Source organism: Plasmodium malariae, assembly GCF_900090045.1.
Source record: "Plasmodium malariae genome assembly, contig: PmUG01_00_26, whole genome shotgun sequence".
Classification (NCBI taxonomy): Eukaryota; Apicomplexa; class Aconoidasida; order Haemosporida; family Plasmodiidae; genus Plasmodium; species Plasmodium malariae.
Window position 1 is genome coordinate 16,951 of NW_021638298.1, and position 22,230 is coordinate 39,180.

The 22,230-nt window shown below is 18.7% G+C and overlaps 2 protein-coding genes and 2 pseudogenes across 4 annotated transcripts; 2 read left to right on the plus strand and 2 right to left on the minus strand.

The window, feature by feature from the left end:
* Positions 1-1,024: 1,024 nt before the first annotated feature.
* PmUG01_00049100 lies at positions 1,025-1,980 on the minus strand (annotated as a pseudogene). Its single transcript is given in 4 exon segments — positions 1,025-1,309; positions 1,323-1,388; positions 1,403-1,573; positions 1,588-1,980. Coding segments are annotated over 4 exon segments (915 nt in total).
* A 4,263-nt stretch (positions 1,981-6,243) lies between these two features.
* On the minus strand, positions 6,244-8,838 carry PmUG01_00049200 (STP1 protein; the record flags this gene model as incomplete). Its single annotated transcript, XM_029003977.1, has 3 exons — positions 6,244-7,371; positions 7,779-8,693; positions 8,818-8,838. The coding sequence occupies 3 exons, from the start codon at positions 8,836-8,838 to the stop codon at positions 6,244-6,246; spliced, it is 2,064 nt and encodes a 687-aa protein (XP_028859026.1).
* A 6,282-nt stretch (positions 8,839-15,120) lies between these two features.
* PmUG01_00049300 lies at positions 15,121-15,987 on the plus strand (annotated as a pseudogene). The gene is made up of 2 exons: positions 15,121-15,234; positions 15,328-15,987. Coding segments are annotated over exons 1-2 (774 nt in total).
* A 2,493-nt stretch (positions 15,988-18,480) lies between these two features.
* Positions 18,481-19,476, plus strand: PmUG01_00049400 (fam-l protein; the record flags this gene model as incomplete). Its single annotated transcript, XM_029003988.1, has 2 exons — positions 18,481-18,567; positions 18,697-19,476. The coding sequence occupies 2 exons, from the start codon at positions 18,481-18,483 to the stop codon at positions 19,474-19,476; spliced, it is 867 nt and encodes a 288-aa protein (XP_028859027.1).
* Positions 19,477-22,230: the final 2,754 nt, after the last annotated feature.

Consider the following 22,230-nt stretch of genomic DNA (forward strand, 5'->3'; position numbering starts at 1 on the left):
GGAATTCTATTAGAAACCTGAATAAAAAAAGTATTTCCTTTCAACTATTCTAATTATTTAGGTATTATAATGTTACTTGCTATTTTATGGAAATAACTGTTGTATTTTTTTCTTGGTATATAGCAAATAAAAATGCAATATAGAAATGTATATACGATTTGTTATTTTTATAATATACATTAGATAAAATTTTATAATTATGTAATAAATTTATATATGTTTTTTATTTATCATAAGAAGATTTGCTTACTACTTCGGATGTTATATATACAAAATATATTAGCGGAGAAAAGGAAAATAAAGTATAATGCTTCGAAAGAATATATATATGAATTATAAACTAAATATTAATAGTTTTGCTATATAAATTAGAGATTGAGTCGAATAAATAACTCTTAACTACATATATAAATAACCTTTTTACAGTGTTACATAGAATATATACCATACAAAAACAATACTAAACTATTTGCATATCATTTTAAATTTATAATTTTGTTTATCGGCAACTAGATAAATGATAATGAAACTTTAAAGATATAAATAATATATATGTATTCTTTTAAATTTTTGAATAATGTTTTTATTTTATGAATTTTGTTTTTTTATTTGCACAATAATATTACTTGTGTTTTTTTTAAAGCTTCTTTTTCTTTTCTTTTCATATTAATACTATTTTAATAAACGCTTCTATATATTAATGTGTAATAAAATCATTATTTATTTCACAATCTTGTGCTATATATTTATACTTTAAAATTATGTGGTTTTTATTCTAAAAGAAATTTCATATATATGTAGACCTTTTGCTACTGACTCATAATGTAGTACTGTATTTATGTTAACCCTTTGTTTGAATAATTGCTGTGTAGTTTTTTCTTAATTTTTATGCGCATGTATACATTTCTAATTTTTTTTATTTATTTATTAAGAAATATCCTCATATATGTAACTTTTGCACCGCTGAGTATTATATTTTGTATAGCAAATAATATAAACTGTAATTTTTGTATCAAGGATCTCATTGTGGTTGATATCCTATACTATGAGAACTTCCTTTAAATTTTTTATCCAATACATTATATATATTTTGTAAGGATTCTATTTTTTCTTTAAGTTCAACTATTATTTTCATAACTAAGCTATTATATAAGCATGATTTCAATAAAGTAAACTATATGAAACAAAACATGTATATATACCTAAGTATATTAATATTTTGTGCCTGTAAATTTTTGTGAAAACGGGAATACTCATTGTATTAGAATATTTACGTTATTAACTATAATTTTCTTTTAACTTTATATAAAAAAAAATAAAGAGAATGTTGGTAGCAATTCGATCGCTCTGGATAAACTGACAGCAAATATATATTTTATTTGTATAGGTGATAAATATATGGTAAACCAGTACAAGGAGTTACCATGTGAATTTTATTATCAAATGCTTATTTACAATTGATTAATTCCTCGCAAAAAGCATTTTAACTACTTTTTTGATGTTTTTCACAATTAGTCTTGTAAAGATTATAACATTTCTTTATATTACCACAAATTATATCACCAGAATCCTGTTTTTTCCATTAAACTTGCTAAAATCATCATAATAACCGTATATTTATTCAAGCTTTGTTAAAGATTCAGTATTAATTTCTTTTATTACTTGTATGAATATACTATCCAATTTAGACGAAACATCTCTAAATGGGTTAAACAAAATATAACTATTATACTTTTTATTTTTTTATTCTGAATTTATCAGGTAATTCAAGTATTTACGACGTTTGAGATTATCAGAATAATATTTATCCTTAATTTCAATTAAATATATACCAATATGTTGACATAATGTAATAAAATTAGTATTAGGAATATCTAAAGAATTATATTTAGTATTAGAACAATATTATACAGGACTTATACTATCACTCTTAACATTTTAACTAACCCCCCCTTATTCCGTTTTATATTGAAGATGTAATTACACGAATTATTTTAAAAAAATAATAAAATAAAATAAAAAATACTACTACTAATAATAATATATATTTGTAAAGTTATATTTTAATGAATAAAAATATATATTTCATTTATGTAACAACAAATTAATGAAATATTATGATATATATAAATATTATAAAAAACAAATAAATCTTACGCTTCCCCCTAAAATTTTTGCGCCATTGTATATAAATATACGTGAATGAAACAGTAAAAGTTAAATTAACGTCATATTGATATTTATCTAAGTGAAAAAATTTTACACATTAAGTATATATGTGATACATTCCGTTTTGTCATATATAGAATTTAAAAAGACAATTCATAATAAAATCACCACTTTAATTTTTAGTTAAAATTAATATGAGGTTGTATAGTTTGTATAGTACAATATAAAAGCTTTTAATTGTAAACATGATAATTTGAAAAACATAATTTCTTTATTGTATCTAGAATACAATTATAGTAATGAATATTCTTCCCTTTTATTTTTATTCGTGTGAAAATTATATAAATGTACTTACATTCTATAGAGAAAAATTAATTAACTTTAGTGTATTCTCATATAAATTGCCAATTATATTCGAATATCTAATTAAAAATCTTTTTTTACCTTTTAAAATACTATAAATAGATAAATATTATTTATTTTATAGGTATAGAATTTTCCCTTTTATTTTTATTTTAGTGTTAAAATTGTACCTTTCAAATTATTTCAGTTAATATTTAAAATATATTATAATAATATATGGGTTCTTTAGAAATCTCAATTTCATGATTTTTAGTGAAATTATAACTTTTCATAAATAAAAAATAAATTCAAGTTAAACAGGTTTATAATACATGAAAATAAGTACTATTTCGTTAAATTAAAAATATATCGCATAAAAATAATATTTTAAGTATGAATGTATTATTCTAGAAATAGATAATATCATAAAATTTGAAACAATCTCTTATTTTTTTTTTCATCCTATTACACAAGAAGCTAAAGTTGCAGTTTAATCTTTATAAAATTTGATTTAGTATAATATATATGATTATATTTAAAATATAACAATTATATAAACAAAAATTAGATATTATTACAGGGTAGATTAATTAAAATTATAAATTAATAAAAAAAAAAAAATTTAAATGCCTAAAGCTTTTAGTAAAATATATTACTGAATTTTATTTATACATGTGACTAATTAAAAATATAAATTAATATATCAACTAAAATTTATATTTACAGACAAAATATAACAAGCCCAATTAAAAAATAAATTTATGGGTTTTGTTCTACTTTCCGAATATAGTAAAATAATTGATAAAAGAAATATCATAAAATTTTTCAATTTCCGTTATTTCACTGCTATTTTATTTATATCTATTCCATGTCTTATATGTTCTACTATACAATAACGTATATTTCAAGGATCTCAGAGAATAATAATAAATTATTATTTTTTTTTTTTTATATATCATATTGTAAAATATCTTAAGATTATATATTTAGTAAAATATATAAATCGTATATTATTATATTTTAATTGTACTAATATATTTAACATATAATTAAATATATTTAAAAAATATATATAATTACATAAAAACAAAAATTGTTTTTGTTATTAGTACATAAATAAAATGATTTCTCTTTTACTTTATGAACAAAGTAGTAATTAATATAGAAAAGTTATTATTATAATGGTTAAAATAAATATTTTTTTAAATTTATTTTACGTAAGACATCCTCTGTTATTTTATTTTTATATTTATAACAATAATATATCTTTTTTCAATTCTCATATATGCGTTTCATTTAATAAAGTACTGTTATCAAAATTTCCAATAGATTCCAAAGAATTACAGTTGTACTTTTATGAGATTAATATTAATTAATAACTACATTTGTAGGTTTATGTGTGCCAATATTCTATTATTATTATTAATATTCAATATATTTCTAGTATAATCACTATAGATTTAATAGACTAAAGTTATATTAAAAAATTTATTAAGTACTATTTCATATATAAAAAATAAAATATAAAAGTAAACATAAATATTCATTATCGTTCTAATGTATAATTTAGATTAATAAAATATGCATATAATATTTATATTATATGATAAAGTGTAAAAGTATTTAATAGAAAGAACCCTATATGTATTAAACTAATATACATTAAAAGAACAATATATTTATTTCTGGTAATAGAAAATAAGTATATCTAGATTCTATTGAATTTATTCAAAATTGTTGAAACAACGATAATGCTAATATCAATATCTAAAAATAATTATATTTTTAATTAAATATTATTACTATATAGTAACATATTTGTTTTATATATTATATGGTTATTCTATTACAAAGATGAATATATATTTCAGTTAGGAAAGTATTATTCGATAGTAATAATTATAATAATATCATTAAATCATCTTTTTTTCCTAATTTAATTATTAATAAAATTTCTGTATAATGAAACTCTCCAAACAATACACAATATTATGTTATTATAGTAATTGCTTAATACAATCCATTAAGTATAAATTTATAATATACTTATTTTTTTCGTATAATGTTAAAGTAAAAACTTATTATATATCAAAATGGATTATACATTTATGCATAATGACATTAATATTATTTTATTTTATAAATTACATTATATATATAGACATAATAGAAAAATAATATAAAAAAAACAAATGATCAATAATCTTATTAAGTAAGATGAAAAATTAAAAATATTATTATGCAATTATAAAAAATCAAAAAAAAAAAAGGATAAATATCAAATTTTTTAAATTCTCTACAAAACATAAAACGTTCACTGAAAATTTTTTGTTATCATAACATAATATAAATGAAATGATGAATTTAATTGAAAGAAAAAAAAAAAAACCAAAAAGATATATGTTATTTTTTAAAATTCCTGTAAAATATGTATATTTTCCTTCATTTCACATTGGTTTTAAAAAAACGTGGAAACATATCAATTTTATTCCATTCATTTTATACGCCTATTAATGTTTGACTTTTATTTTCCTTATTTCATAAAAGTATTACTAAATTATAATAATGAAATAAAAAAAAATGGAAAAAACCAAAAAACTAGTTTTATATTTATATGTTCATATCTTTTTGAAAAATATAAAATGGATGTTAAGTTAAAACATTATATACTCATAATATTTTAACTATCATTTCATTTTAACTATTGTGATAATTTCATTTTTTAATTAAATATATATTTAAAAAATTTATATACATCAAAAGAAAAAAAAAAAAAAAATACTTTAATATTCTCAATATATAAGTAAACAGGTTGCACATATGATACGATATATTTTATGTAAAAAAATAAATTATTTATTAAGAGATAGAATTTTTAAATGCGATTTTTTAATTATAAGGATAAATAAATTATTCAAGAGAAAAACAGTGATATATATAAATAATGAAAGGTTATATATTTATAAAAAAGGAACACCTTTTATCTGCGAGTACCCATTAACTTAAAATAGAATAAGAAATATTTAATTCATTATATAGTATATATTTTTTTATATTATATATAGTTATATAAATTATGTGTGTAATTTCATTATGTTTTCTTACGTTTTAAAGTATTTTTTTTTTTAATAAGTTTTTTATATTAGTTTAAATATGAAACGGTCGTATAAAGGGAATGTTCAAAGGATTCAAATAAGCATCTATGGAAATGTGGAAAAAACTGTATATTAAAGAGTAATTGAATAAAATATAAATATATATACTAATATAATAATGCCATATTAATTCAAAAACAATATTGCAATATTATTTTTTTTGCTTTTTTTTATTTTTAAAAATCCTAATTTTCTACTAGTGCTTTAATACTTTCCGAAAATATTAATATTAATATATACATATATATATTTATTCATTTATTAACTATTTGCTGCTTTTATTGGATTAATTATTAATATAATTTTGTACTAGTTATTATTACATAAATATATATTATTATGTATATTCTGAATATATTTAAAATAACTATATTAAAAGGTTTATATTTTATATATGTTTTTATCCATTTTGGTATCCATTATTTTACGAACTTTTTTTCATTGACTCCTTAAGATTTTGCAAAATTTATGAAATGTATTTCAGATGTGTAATCTGATTATACATATATATCCTCCTAACATATTTTCGATGTATATTATGAATTTATAAAATATATTTTTCTATATTTCAGTAGTATTATTCTACGCTGCTCTCATTATATATCGAATTTGAGGGTGTATTATGTTCTCTTATCCAGTCTTCTATTTGCTTCCTAAAACATTTGTTCCCCATATAAGTATAAATTTTTCTATTTTCTTTATTTTCTAAAAAATCATCATTAATATCATTTATTTTTTTTATAATATCTGATTTTCGCTCTAAATTTACTTCCGTTTTCCAATCATTTATAGAACTATCCAAATGTGATTCTTCATTTTCTATAAAATCTTCTTTTTTGCATTCTTCCAATACCATTGCGAATACTAGTATGCACAATTTTTCTAGTAATTTTTTTTTTATATAATTATATAATTCTTCATAATTTTCTTTTTTATGTAGTTCTTCCATATTGAGTATTGATATATTATATTTAGTGTCTTCATTTACACACTCATCTAACATATTGAGTAATTCTTGTGTTAATCCCTCAAACCATTCTTGTTCTAAGTATTGTTCTATGTGTATACGCTTTTTTAATATCCAATCTTTCCATAAATCTTTTTCTTTTTCTGAAAAAGAACCTTTTTGAATTTCATTTGAAATATTCATTTTAAATTCCTTATATTTTTTTATGGAATCTTTTTCTTTTTTCCATTCATTTTTCAAATAATTAAACCAATCTGTTTTTTTCAATTTTTCAGAAATATTTTTATGTTCTTTTACCCATTTATTCCATAAAATTTGTTGTTTTTCAAAGTCATTAATAATTTTAGTATTTTCCATCATAGGTTCTTCATTATTCAAACCAACATATGTTCTATGTTCCTTTTTTGCGAGCAGTTCTATACATATTTCTAAAAATTCTCTTTTTTTATATTCCCATTCTTCATTTCTTAATTCTTTGAGCACTTCCATATGAACTTCTATAATCGTTTTGAATCTGTCTTTTTTTTGCTTAGGCGTATTTACGTATTTTATCATGTCATGTTCATGTATTTTTAATTTTTTTATGATTTCTTCGTCATCGTATATCGATTGTTCTGTATAATGTTGTGCTAAGAATTTTTTTTTTTCGTTAGAAAATGAAGGTAGTAGTATTCTTAGGAATTTCGCTTGTTTTCTTTTTATCCTTTTTTTTTTTTTAAACCCTCCTATTAAAGTATACTACAGTAAAAGAAAAACATATACATAAATTAAATTATTACAGTATACAAATTTTTATAATATATATGAATACTTTAGTTTTATTATACTTTAATAAAAATAGTGAATACTATTATAACTAGAAAGCTTGTTAATATAATTGATATGTATTTGTTATGGGTATTTTCTTCTGGATCTACAATATTAATTTAAAAATATATATTATTTATCGTAGTTATTTAAAAAATTGTATAATAAGTATGGTTAATGCTACCTAGTATTTTTTGCAACATAGGTAAAGCAGGAGGGGGAGAATCAAGTATTGGCTGTCCAGGTAACCTCAAAATTTCAATATCATTGCTTGCTCCTGAGGTGTGAGAAGTATGATAATATAGTATATATATTGTTGGTCTTTATGGAACTGAAACATCGTGATCTATAAAATATTGTGGTGCATTAACTTGTATACCATTTGTAGATGTAGCTTCACTTTCTATAGATGAAGATTCAGATGCTGGAATTTGAACTTTTACGTGAACATCTGGCGAAGGTGGGGATTGTAATTCTTGTTGAGTCTCCTGTTCATCTTTAGATACATGTACATTTTCAGTTGTTTCGAAAGATTGAGATATCTCCAATTGATCCTGTGGATCTTGGGATGTATTTGAATCCATAGTTATTTCATCAGCTTTTGTTTGTGGATCTATATTTTCTTTTTCAGATGCAGTTTTACTGGCTGATAATTCATGTAATGATGGGCATTCAGATAATTCTTGGAAAGTTTCAGGTTTCATTAAGTCGCATATCGTTTCTGAACTTTCTATTTTTTTTTTTTTTTGGTCTTTTGTTTTATAGCATTTTCCAAAAAGAGTTTCCTTTTCCTTAAAATAATTCTTCTTTTCTTCAATCCACTTATTATATGCGTTACACTTACTTATATATGTATCATAATTTTTGGGGTCTCTTTTTAACTGTTTTATTTCATTAAAATCTATCTTTTTCTTATCGCAGAAATTTATTTCTTCATATTTTAATTCTAAAATTTTTTTATCTATGTCGTCTAAAATCAAAGGGCATCCTCCATGTTTACGTAATTGTTTGTAATAACCATTTAATTTATTGTTTAGTGCTCCTTTCCACGTTATTTTATAATCTTCATAATGTTTTGGTGGATTATTGTTCGCAATAAGATAATCAGCCAAATTTAGGCATCCCTTCCTAAATTCATCTTTATCATTTTCATTATTCAAGGAAAAGATTTTTTGTTTTATTTCTTTTTCAATCTTTTTAAACGCTGATAGTCTTATAACTGTGTAAAATAGACTACCATAGGAACTATAATACTGTATTCCAAAAAATTAGTACTATTTATTTAAGCTTTATTTTGTAAGTTAGTTTTATTAAAACATTCTTATCATAAATAAATTATGCATAAATATAATCATGTTAAAAATTATTAAGTCTTACCTTTGAAAAACAATTATCCATGATGGTTCTACATTAATACTCTAATTCGTTATATATAACAATCAGAAATAAAAGTACAAATTTAGTTATTTTTGTTTACCAGTAGGGTAATTGTAAATTAATATATATTGAAAAAAGGAAATTATAAAATTATCATTAATATAAGAATATGTATATAAACAATAATTTAATCGAATATATTTCTAATTATATTGTACTTTCGTAACTTCTTTTACTTTAAGGAAATATGTTACAACTACTGATATAGCCTAACAATATTTTAATTTTAATTCAAAGTTACATATATATTATTATGTAAAAATAATATTCTCTTTATAAAGAAAAAGTCAAAATATTAACAATAAAACAATACATATAAATTACACTAACTTGTAATATAAATATTATTCATTAAAAATGTCATTAATCTGCAAATTTCTGTTTCCTCTTTTTTCTTAATACTAAAACATGTATATGTAGATATTATTTTACCTATTTTAAATAAAAAAATTCTTTTTATTTTTACGTTTTTCCTTGAATAAATTATCTGTAAACCAAATCGTTATTACTACCCACAGTATGTTTTTATTTATTATATTTTGTTATTGTTCCTATGTATTATTGTTATAGATTATTATACTGTTATTATTCTGTTAAAAAGTTTTTATATTTACTGAATTGTATATTAGAATGAGAATTAATAATATATAAATTACGCTGAATTGTTGTTGTACCTTTCAAATATTCTTATCATTGCAATATACTTGTTACACTAAATATTATATATGTCTATTACCTAAAATTTCCTTATTTATAGTATATATTATTCCATTGAATACATTTAATATAGTATAATTTATTATACATATATTTTCATTTGTATGTATATACTAACACTTATATATGTGAATCATTTTATTTGATAAACATTTAATTATTTAAATCTATATTTAGAAGTATTAATTAATAAAAATATGTTTGGTTAGTTATATAAAATATGAAAAATTTATTAAGAAATAATTATAACAAACTTATTTATACAATATAGTTGAAAGAAATGTAAAAAAAATTATACCATTGAAATAAAGAATAAGAACATAATAATTGGAAGTAAAGGAATAGTTTGTTAAATTAGACGAAACAAAATTTATTGAATATTTGTAATTATTTTTCTGTAATATTAGATAGATATATACGAATAAAAAGATTAAAAATATATTATATATATTTTTGATTGTTTATACATTTATCTATAAGGTAATAACTCATTTATTATAATAAATATTTATTTAGTAAACAAAATAAAAAAGGCCATATATTATTTATAATACTTTTTAAGAGGCTGACAAAATAACATTAAAAATCAATTTAAACATGCTACCAATGACATAAGTTATATTATAATATATATATATTATTCCTTATTTTAATGTTTTATTTGAAACAAGTGTATATAAGATAGAGAATGGTCATAAAATTGAAAAAAACAAATATATTAGTAATAAATGTTTGTAATTAAATACTTCATATAAAATATTACGTAATTATTGTTATTTTTAATAAATAATTTATAATAATGAGTTATATTCTAATTTATTTTTATGCTATAATTTATTTATATAATATTTATTTGTTCGCTGTTCTGTTCTTTTTATTTTGATATCTTAGATTTTATCTAATTTTTTTTTTATATATATATTACTTAATAACAATATACAGAGGATCATACACAGAAAATAATTTATCATATTTTAGAATATATTTTATTTATGTTTCTGTATATGAATGTGTTATATAAATATATGAGAATGTAATTTATATAATGAACATATTATTATGGATTAATATGTATCAATAAATAAAAAAAATATGTTTTTCTGAAATATTTGAAATTATTTCAATAAAAACTGCATACATTTAGTTTTAAAATGTTTATATTAAGAATGTATATATATTTTTTTATTTTATAAATATATTAAAATATATTTTGCTTCTTTGTTAATGTATTTTTATTATTTTTTTTAATATATTATCAGAATTTTTTCATAATACTGCAATTTATGAATTATTTTTATTTTTTAAATATTACAAAATTGATAGCAATTCATATGAATTAATGAAGTTTTCTTCATAATATTATGAATATACTACTTGAATTTTTATTTAAGAGATAATATTTAATATAATAACATTTATATCTTTATGTAAAATATTAACATAATATAAGCTAGTAGAAATGCTAAATGCATAAAAAGTATAATAGCTTATGAGTGGAAAAATATGTAAAAGTAGATGTACATAGACAAATGCACATATTTAAATAATAATTTATAGTTTTTTTTTATTTAATATATACAAAAATATAATGAAAAAGTTTTAGTATGTATTATTATAAAATGATACTTTTTTATTTAAATTTATAGTTCATGTTATTCAATGTAGAGTTAATAATTCTTAAGATATTTTTATAGTGTAAAAAGTCTTAAATAATAATACACCTAAAAAATAAAATAAAAAAATTTATTTTTATGTTAATTAGGACTTAATTTTACTAATATATTTTTATTTATGCATATAACTATGTAGTCTTATCATATTATATAGGAAACTTATTATATTATTATTTTAACGAAAAAGAAATAAGATAAATTTATGAAGAATAATGTAATATAAAATATGTGATATTAGTTTAATAATTTAATTAGTGTCATATCATTTTATTGATCTAAATAAGATTGTTTTATGTTTAATTTATTCTTCATAAAATTCTATTGTTCTGGTATGCATCTTTCAAATTTTGAGGTCTCTAATATATAGCATATCTAGTAATTTAATTATCTTAGTGTAAAAATTATTATTTATGTAAAAATAGTAAATTAACAGAAGACATGTTGTTAATATTGAGAATTATTATTTGATTTTAATTATACTTTTTCTTATTTACTACATCTACTAAGAATATTACGTTTATTAAAGTATTAATTTGTACTTTTTGCTATATTTCTATTCATATAAGAAATATTATATATACTAAGAAATTTAACGTTAAAGAATTACTGGATATTGGTTATTCAGTTAAAACTAATTATCGTTTATATTTTATGTCTGTATTACCCACAAATTTGAGTAAAATATTTGTCTTTAATTTCAAATATTTTCTTTTTTTTACGTTGTTAAATCTTTTACATGGACCTTAATATAAGAAAAGTTTATAGTTATATTAAAATAATACTCATATTTTATTACATTTGTAGTGCAGTTATTAAAAAAAAAATTGTTGTATTCATTTTTTTTTTTAATTTTTTTTAATATATATTTCTATTAAATTATTTGGGGTTTTTATTTTATATGCACCAAGATGTATATACTGAAAACATGCAGACTATAGTTTTGCAGAATAGATGTTATGTATTACTTTCTGTTAACCGAAAATGAATTATTGTTTTTAGAAAAATTTATCTATATTTGGGTATTTCTTTCATATAGATATTTTTATATTTTTTTATTAAAGCTCTAAAGCTCTAAAGCTCAAATCAAAGTACAAGTCATGTAATCTAGTATTAATTAATTGCATTTTTGTATGTACAACATCATTTTAACAGGAATTTCTTGTACTAATATATTAGACATATCGTGTAGAACATGCAGATTTTTGAATAAATTAATTTTTAGTACTAGAAAAAGGGAAACATTAAAAATAATACCTGAATATTAATGTAATTAATGAAAATAAAAATGTAATTTCATACACCATAAATTCAGTTGCTGTTTTTTCTTATGCTAGTAAACTTACAAATAATAATTTTACTGGAATTGTATAACTTAGAGATACAATACCTTAATGTATTTCATTAATATAGTTTAAGAGCTGTATTCTTATGTGCTACAACATATGATATTTACGAAGTTGATATTTATTATTAAAGTTTTCCAAATGTGTACAAAATTTATTACATTAAGTATAACATATTTATTTAAATGACTATTACATAGTCAATTATATTTTTTAGCATAAGTGGGACGGATACAATTATATATCAAATATGGAAAGATTTTAGAGATAGTGAAACAAATAATTTGTATTAGATAAATAAAAAAGCGAAAATTTTCAACAATTTTATATTAGTATTAATGTAGAAATAATAATCTCTTTAAGTAAATTATATATTAAACCATATAAATAATACAGTACATTCGATAAAAATTGGATACTTAAATGAATATACCACTTGGGGGGGATATTGGAACGTGTAACTAGTATAACTATGGAAATCATATTTTGTGAATTGAAATTTAATATTACTTTTTATTTATCATGTTATTTGCGTTCGTATTAATTATTATTAATATTATAAAATAAATATAAAAATGATATAACTTGAAAAGTATATAAAATTTATTGATATATATATAAAGATAATCAATGTAAGTATACATGCTCAATAAAGGAAAAATTAAATATTTCAATGTAAATTAATGTATTTGCTTATGACTTCTTAATTTATAAGATATAAATAATTTAGATAAATATAAATTTTTTTTTTTTAAATATATTAAAAAATGTTATGGAATAACTTGTGTTACTAACATTGAAGAGAATTAAACTTAAGTATCCAGAAGAATTTTTTATACAGTGCACTTATTTTTAATAATTTATTTTACAATTTTTATATATAGGATATTATAAAAATTTTAAGTAGATTAAAGAGAATTATAAATGGAAACATTAACCATTATTAAGAATGTTATATGTTCATATTGTTTAAAATACTACGATAACCTAAATAAGAATATTCATGATTGTTATAACGAAGTTAGTATGAGAAAAAGCAATAAATATATAATAATGTTAATTTCTGTATTTTTTAATTTGTTTTTTCGGTAACATATATAAATTATTTTAGGGTTACCTATTTTTTTCATATTTTTAACTATTCGCATTGTATCGTGAAATTTTTGATGGAAAAAATGATATAAATCTAAATTTGGGATGGTTACGATAATATATAATATATATAATATTCTTATAATTATAATTCATATGGTTACAATACGTAATTAAAGAGATTATATTGGCATAGAATGTTCACTAGTGAAAAAGTATTTTTAATAAAATATTCTTTATTTATATATATATGTAGATTTATGATGATGTATCTGTAAAATGTGTTACTGGAACTATGTATTTAAAAAAAAATATATATATATATATATATATTCGTTATAAAATTATAAATAGAACAATTACTAAATCTTATATTATAGTAGACTATATTGTTATTCATTCTTTTTTGTTATGTACTCATTATGTCCTGCAATTTAATTGTAAATTTTTCTCATTTGATATGTTCTTAAATTAATATGCAATATTTCTATATTAATTTTATTTTTAATTAGTTTCCTTATTCTTTTAAAAATTTACCCTTTTATATTTATTTAATTAAAAAATATATACGATGATTAAAGGAAAAACGTTTCATTAAGGTTTAATAACATAAATTAAATATAATTAATATTATAATTTTCAAAAATTATTATACAAAAATAAAAATTCAGTCCTCCTTTTGTTTTGAAATATATATTTTTTCATATATTAGATAGTAGCATATAAATTAGATTATTTAAATACAATATGAGCTATAAAAGACTTTATACACTTATGAAGAAACTAAAGTATTTATCATAATTTTTATTACATAGATGTTATTTTTTTTCATTTTTTATTATTATATTATTATATTATTATAATAATTTACATTTTATTGTATGTTACTACCTTTTTCAAAGTATAATATTTATTAAATTAGAATTAATAGTGGAGTCATATCTTTATGATTTATACTTGTTGTATTAACTTATAGAACAATGAATGATCTATATTCTCTACGTTCAATATTCTATATATACTCAATAACTCAAAATAATAGGAAACCTGATATTCTTACTTTGATTATTATGAAACGTATTCAAAAAAATACTACATAATAATTGCACTTAATCAAATAATTAAATAATTTATTTAGAATATTTATAAATGCATTCGAATTATTTTATTCAAATAAAAATTAATTTTTTTTTTATAATAATATTAAGATACACATAATATAATATATTTTTAAAGTTATGTTTCTTTGTATATATTGTAAAAACAATAATAACTATATACATTTTATTACGTACTTACAAAGGAATAATAAAAAAAAAATTTTTGAATAAATAAAGATTCATTTATTAGTAGAAATATGTTATATAATTTAAATTTTTTTCTTTACTAATTATATCTGTATAATAAAAGTATATATAATGGAAAAGCCAATGAAGTTATTCTTATTTAATGAAATTTTTTTTTTTATAATTTCAATTTGGATTCTAAATTTCGAAAATGATATAGTATTAGAATATTATTTTAATTTATATGTATTTTTTATATATTTTGTTCTTTTTTTTTAATATGAACTTTTAAAAATATATTTTTTTTTAATTAAAAAAATCCTTTCTTTTCTTTTTTAGATTTCGTTTAACAAAATATTGGATGTGCACTATAACCTTGGTCAGAAATTAGACATAAAGAATTACAGATTACTAGCAAAATATAAGAAGAGCAAGGATTAAAATAGAGCAAGTTTAAAAGATGATATACCTAATAATAGAGGTTATTCTCAAAGAGATATATTTAATAAAGAAGGAGACACACTGAAACACAAAAAATCAAATAGAAGTTCACTGAATAAGGCGCAATACTATACAGAAGTAATAAATTATAATAAAGGAATGTTTGATGGAAAACATTTCCATTTTGAAAAAAAGTGGATAAAAAAAAAAGATTATGATTATTTTCTTGAAAAAAACAGGAGAATTGGTGATATAGGTTTAAAAAAAATAAAATTTAGAAATTATGGATTTGCAGTTTTCATATTTTTTATTTTTTTCGTGTTGGGAATAGGATACCCCATATTACAAGGATTAGGTTACTTGGAAACTGTCGCGAAAATGATCATGGAATCAATAAAAAGCGCTTTTGATTTAACACAGGAAATTCCAGTGCCATCCTATACTTATCCATTATTATTTTCTATACTTCTTTTTATATTAGCTATTATAATAGTAGTAGGAATTACAAAGATCTTAATAAATAATGAAAAATATAAAAAAATTAAGTTGATGACTGAGTAAAATGAATAATATGGAATATATATTATTCTATCAAGAAGTCTTCAATATGAAGTCATATATGTAAGATTCTTAGTGGTATATTATTAATAAACATAAATGGAATTGTCATAATATTACGAATGTACGTTAGCATATCTAGTTTTTCAATTAATAACAATAAAAAATTATTTTTTTCTTTTCTTTGTGGATTTTAATGGTCTTATGTTTATAAATGTGTATACTAAATTATTATAAAAGTTGAATTAAATATATATAACCTAATGCTTATATTTATGTAGTTAAATATATTTCTATGGAAAATATATATTTGTTTTTTAAGGCAAATATAGAATATTATAATTCATATATATTTATAGAACTGTGATAAAAGGATTAGTAATAAAAAGTGACGCTTTCCATTTTTAACCTTCTATTACAATAAAATTATTATTTGTTCATTATATGAATTAATATGTATCATTATATTAAAATTAACCACAAATATATCTTGTTTAGAATTTTATAAAATGTAGTAAATGGATTTTGTTGCAGTGATATTTATATATACATATATTTTTTTTCTTTAAAATTAAACTGTTATTCTATAAAATAAATTTATTTGTAATGTGAAAAAAGAAACCTTATTTGCAAAGATATATTTATAAGATTTAATTCAGTTTTCATAACATAAATGTGAAATTATAAATATATAATAATATAATATCCTTTCTATTTATAGATTATATTAAAATATTTTCTAAATTATATATCCTGAATTTTTACAGTTATATGTAAATTTATACGTATGTATCCATGTACTAGTATTCTACATTGTGGTGTTAATTAAATTTTGCGTAATTATCAATACATATATATTATAGTGAATATTTATAAATAAATATACTATATATTGTTATCATTCTCTATATTATTATAGGGCTAAAATAAGAAAATATATTTAATTATATATTAATACATAGCATATATAAATATTTTTATTTTTTCTTTGACATAATTGTAAATATCAAAAAATGTGATATATAAATAAAATTTTAATTTTCATCAATATTTCAAGAAAAAATATTTTTTTTTTTCGTTTCTTTTAATTATTTGTGGGTATTTATTAATGTATTTTAGTTGTAATTTATAGTTTTCAATAAATATATTAATTAAAATTTAATATTATTTTAAATATACATAAGAATATAAATAGATTATTTTGACAGTTACTAATTCATTCATATTTATAACAACAATAGTTTAAATAAATTAAAAAAAAAGCCAATTTTGTTTTATGCATATAAACCTTAAATACAGTTTTATATTTTTACTTTACGGATAATAAGTTGTTAACATGTATAAGTGTAATTTTAATCTTAGTAACAGTATGCAGGGTATTACTAATTTTGTGTATTGGTTTAGTGTTCAATAAATAGAGAAATAACAATATTTATTATTTCATTACAATAATTTCGTAGTTGTTTATACACTTTTATTTATAGGTTTATTCTAAATAACTGTGATAATGTACACTCATGAAAAAAGTGATATCCATATATGTCAATGTCAAAATTAAGATTATGGATTAATGAAGTATATTACGGTAATAATATTTTTAATACAGCATTTACAATATATTTATTTTTTATTATATTATAATATATTAGTACGTGAAAATACATTTGTAAGTAGAAATTATATAATAAATAAAGTCCGTAAATTTTAAAACACCTTAATCTTATATAGTGATATAAATTGAACTTAAATTTGTGATTTTCTAAAATTGTTATACAATAATAAAAAATTATAATTTATTCATATTTAAAATATATATTGTTGCATATATGTGGTAATATGATATAAATTCCATTTTTTAAAAATATTATATACAATTAAAGAATAAAAGTGATATAATTAAAATATCATAAAATATTTAATAAAATATTTTTTACAGCATTTATTATACTATTATAATAATTAATATTATTTGACTATAGTAACTTATTTTTAAAAAATATAATGTTAATTAGTAACAGAAAAACATCATTAAAAAATGTTTTTATATTCTGAATAAACATAGCAAAATATTATCTATATTCTCTACATTCTATATATTCCATGATCCATATAAACTCAATATAGACAATGATTAAGAAAACTTATATATTTTTTTATTTTATTTTTAAAAGGATAATAAAAGAATTACTTAGGTAATATAATATATTAAATAATTACTTTTTGTCATTTGAATAATTATAAATAAATGTACATTATTTCATTTTAATGATAATTCGACTATTTAAAATAAAATTAATATAAAACTTATATAAAAAAAAGATATATTTCGTTATATTTGTTGTACGAAGTATTTGATTTATAAAATTTTTATTATTATACAGAAAATATTAAAAAAAAATTATAAGGATAAGTATAGCTTCCATTTTCCTTAGAATAGTATTATATTATAATTAATATTTTGCTTAGTACGTTACAATATTATAAATATAAATTATGGAAAAAAATATTAAGTTACTCTTATTTATTAATGTTGCTTTTTTTACCTTTTTAATTTGTATATGTAATTTCACCAATGATATGGTATGATAATAAGATTTAAACGTATATATACTATTCGTATTCTACTTATTTTATTTTTATTAATACTTCTTTTTACGTTTATATTATTTATTCCTTTAAATGTTGAACATTTTTTTTTTATCTTTTTAGAGTTCAATTAGCAAATCATTAGATGATGAAAACTATATTGAAAGAAAGTTAAATGCAAGAAATTATAGACTACTTGCAAAATGTAAGAACAATAATGATTCAAGTATGATAGGGTTAAAATTTTTTCCATATAATGAAGAGATAGAAATAAAACACAAGACTGTTGAAGAATCCTCCAAAGCAAAAAACAAATATTCAAATGGAAGTTCTTCAAAATATGCAAAAGACCATAAACAAATTGCAACAGATAAATCTAATATATTTGAAACAAAAAAATATTCTAATCTTGAAAAAAAAATATTCAAAGAACTGGATTATTTCGATTTTCTTGAAAAAAACAGGACAATTAGTAATAAGGTATACCAACAAACTATATTTAAAAAATACAGATTACGAATTTTTGCCCCTGTAGCATTAATATTGTTGTTATCAATATATATCATATTAGATATGTATTTCTTTTATGGACTTAAAGGGATGTTGACTCAAATACTTGTTTCTTGCTTAGGAAATGGCTGGTATAATTCTTTACATAATATTTTGAAAAATCACAATTTAAAATGGTTGTTTGAGTCTACGGAAAAAGTAAAAAATTATCTGGGTAAAATGGAAAGAGGCAAGTTTAAGCCATTTGAAGAGTACGTTTATGTAGAGAATTTTTTTGGTTATATAGTATATATTGTACCATTAATAATATTAGGTATTACCCTTATATTAGGGATTCTTTACTACCATAAAAAAGTAAAGAAATATCAAAAATTGAAGTTCAAAAAAAGGTAATATGAATAAGAAGATATATTTTTTTTATTTATTTAAGTTCTTAATTTGAAGTAATAATAGTAATAAATTTAATATTATGCCTAAGAAAAATGAAAAATATTGCTTAAATTTTATAAACGCTACTACTTTTACATACCCTTTTTGATATATAATTGTAAAAAAATATGTTTTTAGTATTTATATTAATTTGAGAATTTTAATATTTTTTAATTTGTATTATAAATTAGACTTAATCCTGAATAAACATAATGATTTCGTATGAACATTTTTGTATCTAAATAGATTTTCATAAAATATATATGCATGCGCTAAAACGAATATAAAATATGACAACTCATAAAATTTTATAAGGTGAGTTAATTTTTATATTCTATAGAATTAGTTACTTTATGTTTTCAATTTTATGCTAAACTAAAATTGTTATTTATTTAATTTATTAAGCTAATGCCATATCAATTTCATACTGGAAATATAAGTGTTCTCTTTTATATTTAATGAATAAAAAGTAGATATATTTAGTTTGATATATATTTATATATATATGTTTCTTAACAAAGCAAAAACCTAATGTGTATAATTTTAATTATGTATTATAGGAAATATATTATAAAACATTTTTATTTTAAATGGTTTTTTAATATATTCAAAAAACGTTTTTTCAAGACATAAAAGTGATGTTATAAGTACACAAAAAAAAAAATATCCCTTTTAAATATAGTTTAATTAAAATAGTTTACTAACATAGGAATAAAAATTATATACAATTAAATGAAGAGATAAACTATTTAATTTATTATTATAGTGCTCTATAGCGTTGTTAGTTAAATTTCGGAATTTTTAAATAAATATATATTTATTGAAAATATATAACTAAATTAATTATTTTTTTTATTTTAAGAATTTTTAAAAGATACTATTAATGAAATAATGTAGTACCATATTAACATATAATATGTATAAAAATGTTTTTTCTTTTGATTTTTTATTATGGTAAAATTACATATATATATATATATATATAAAGATATATAATACTATGTGGCAATAATAATAAATATATATTTTCTACAAACATATAGAACAGTACAATTCTGTTTGTTATATATTTTCTATTTCTTATGTTAACAAATGTATCATATAAGGCGTTAACATTATTTAAAAGATACATAAACTATATATGGGACCTGCGATAGAATTACTTCTCTATATTTTTAACGCCCATATTTTTAATAGAAAGAAATTAAAGAAAAATTATTATTTTTTTATAGATAATTCATAAATAGATAATACTGCTTTTCTACTTAAATAAATTTTAATTAGATATATTTAAAATATATCTGTATTACTTTGCACAAGTTTTGATCAAGTGTTATGTGAATGATTTTGCATGCAAATGTTTTGCTAATAAATTTCATCTGTTATATTCGCTTATGTATAGATTCAAACGAAAATGATAATATAGTATAAATATATGCTTTAGTTATAATAGTTGCATAAACTTTAAAAATAATTTTTTAGTAAATTAAATAACACATTAATAGATTTTTTATATAAAAGAATACTTATGAAAGTGTACACATAAAACAGTATATATGGACAAATTTACATTTTGAAACAGAAAATATTGTTATTAAAAATTTTAATAAAAAAACTAATGTATTTTTTTTCTTTTGATAATATTATGTTTGACTATATGTTATAAAAAAATATCTTTTTGTTTATATATATATATATATATATATATATATATATATATATATATATATATGTAGAATAATTATATTACTACATTATTTTATTATTATTTTTTTTTTACATTTCTACATGTAATAAATAAAAATAATATTTTGTAAATAAAAAATTTTATTTTAACTGGAATCCTTTCATTTAGGAAATATTTAATCATTAATTATATGTATATATATTTTTCTGTAATTTAGAAAAAATCTTAACATAAAAGTTATTACAATATTTTTATTTCCTATATGTTACATAAGAAGCTTAGCTAAAATAATTTTTATATTGATCATAATAAGACTTATTATGCATTCGTAAAGAAATATTTATTCCATTTTCTTATAAACTATTTATTATGGTAATATATGAAGTGTATATTAGAATTGTTAAAAATATTTTACATGTAATATACGTATATTTTATGAAAATTTTACGGAATGACAGCTATAATAATGCAGTTAACCTTCAGTTATTTAATAGATTTATATAAATTAAAAATGAAAATGTACTATTAATTAAGAGAAATAGAGAAAGAGTTATATCTGATTTTTTACAATTATTGACTAGTAATTATTATTAAATCTAAGACGAAAAATGTGTACGCAAGAGATCATACACAAAGTCAACTTTATTGTACCTATTTATATTTGAAGATGCGTTAATAAATTCATGATATTTTAATTATTATAATTGATATATTATATTATATCTTATAATTAAGCAAGTAGTAAAATATTATTTTTGATTATTATTATTATGAATGCATTATTATTAAGTTATATAGGACTTTTAAAAAATAATAATTTTGATAACTTAATAATAAGGAAATAAGGTAAGAATAATTAGTAAACTTTTATTGAATAACATATATTAACATGATCCTTAGTTATTATATAGTCATTTAAATTGTTTCTGAATTTAAGTAATATTATATTTCATATTTTAAAAAATATTATAACATAAAAAAAAAAAAATTAATTAAAATTTTATTTCTTTCTATTATTAGAAAAATATAAT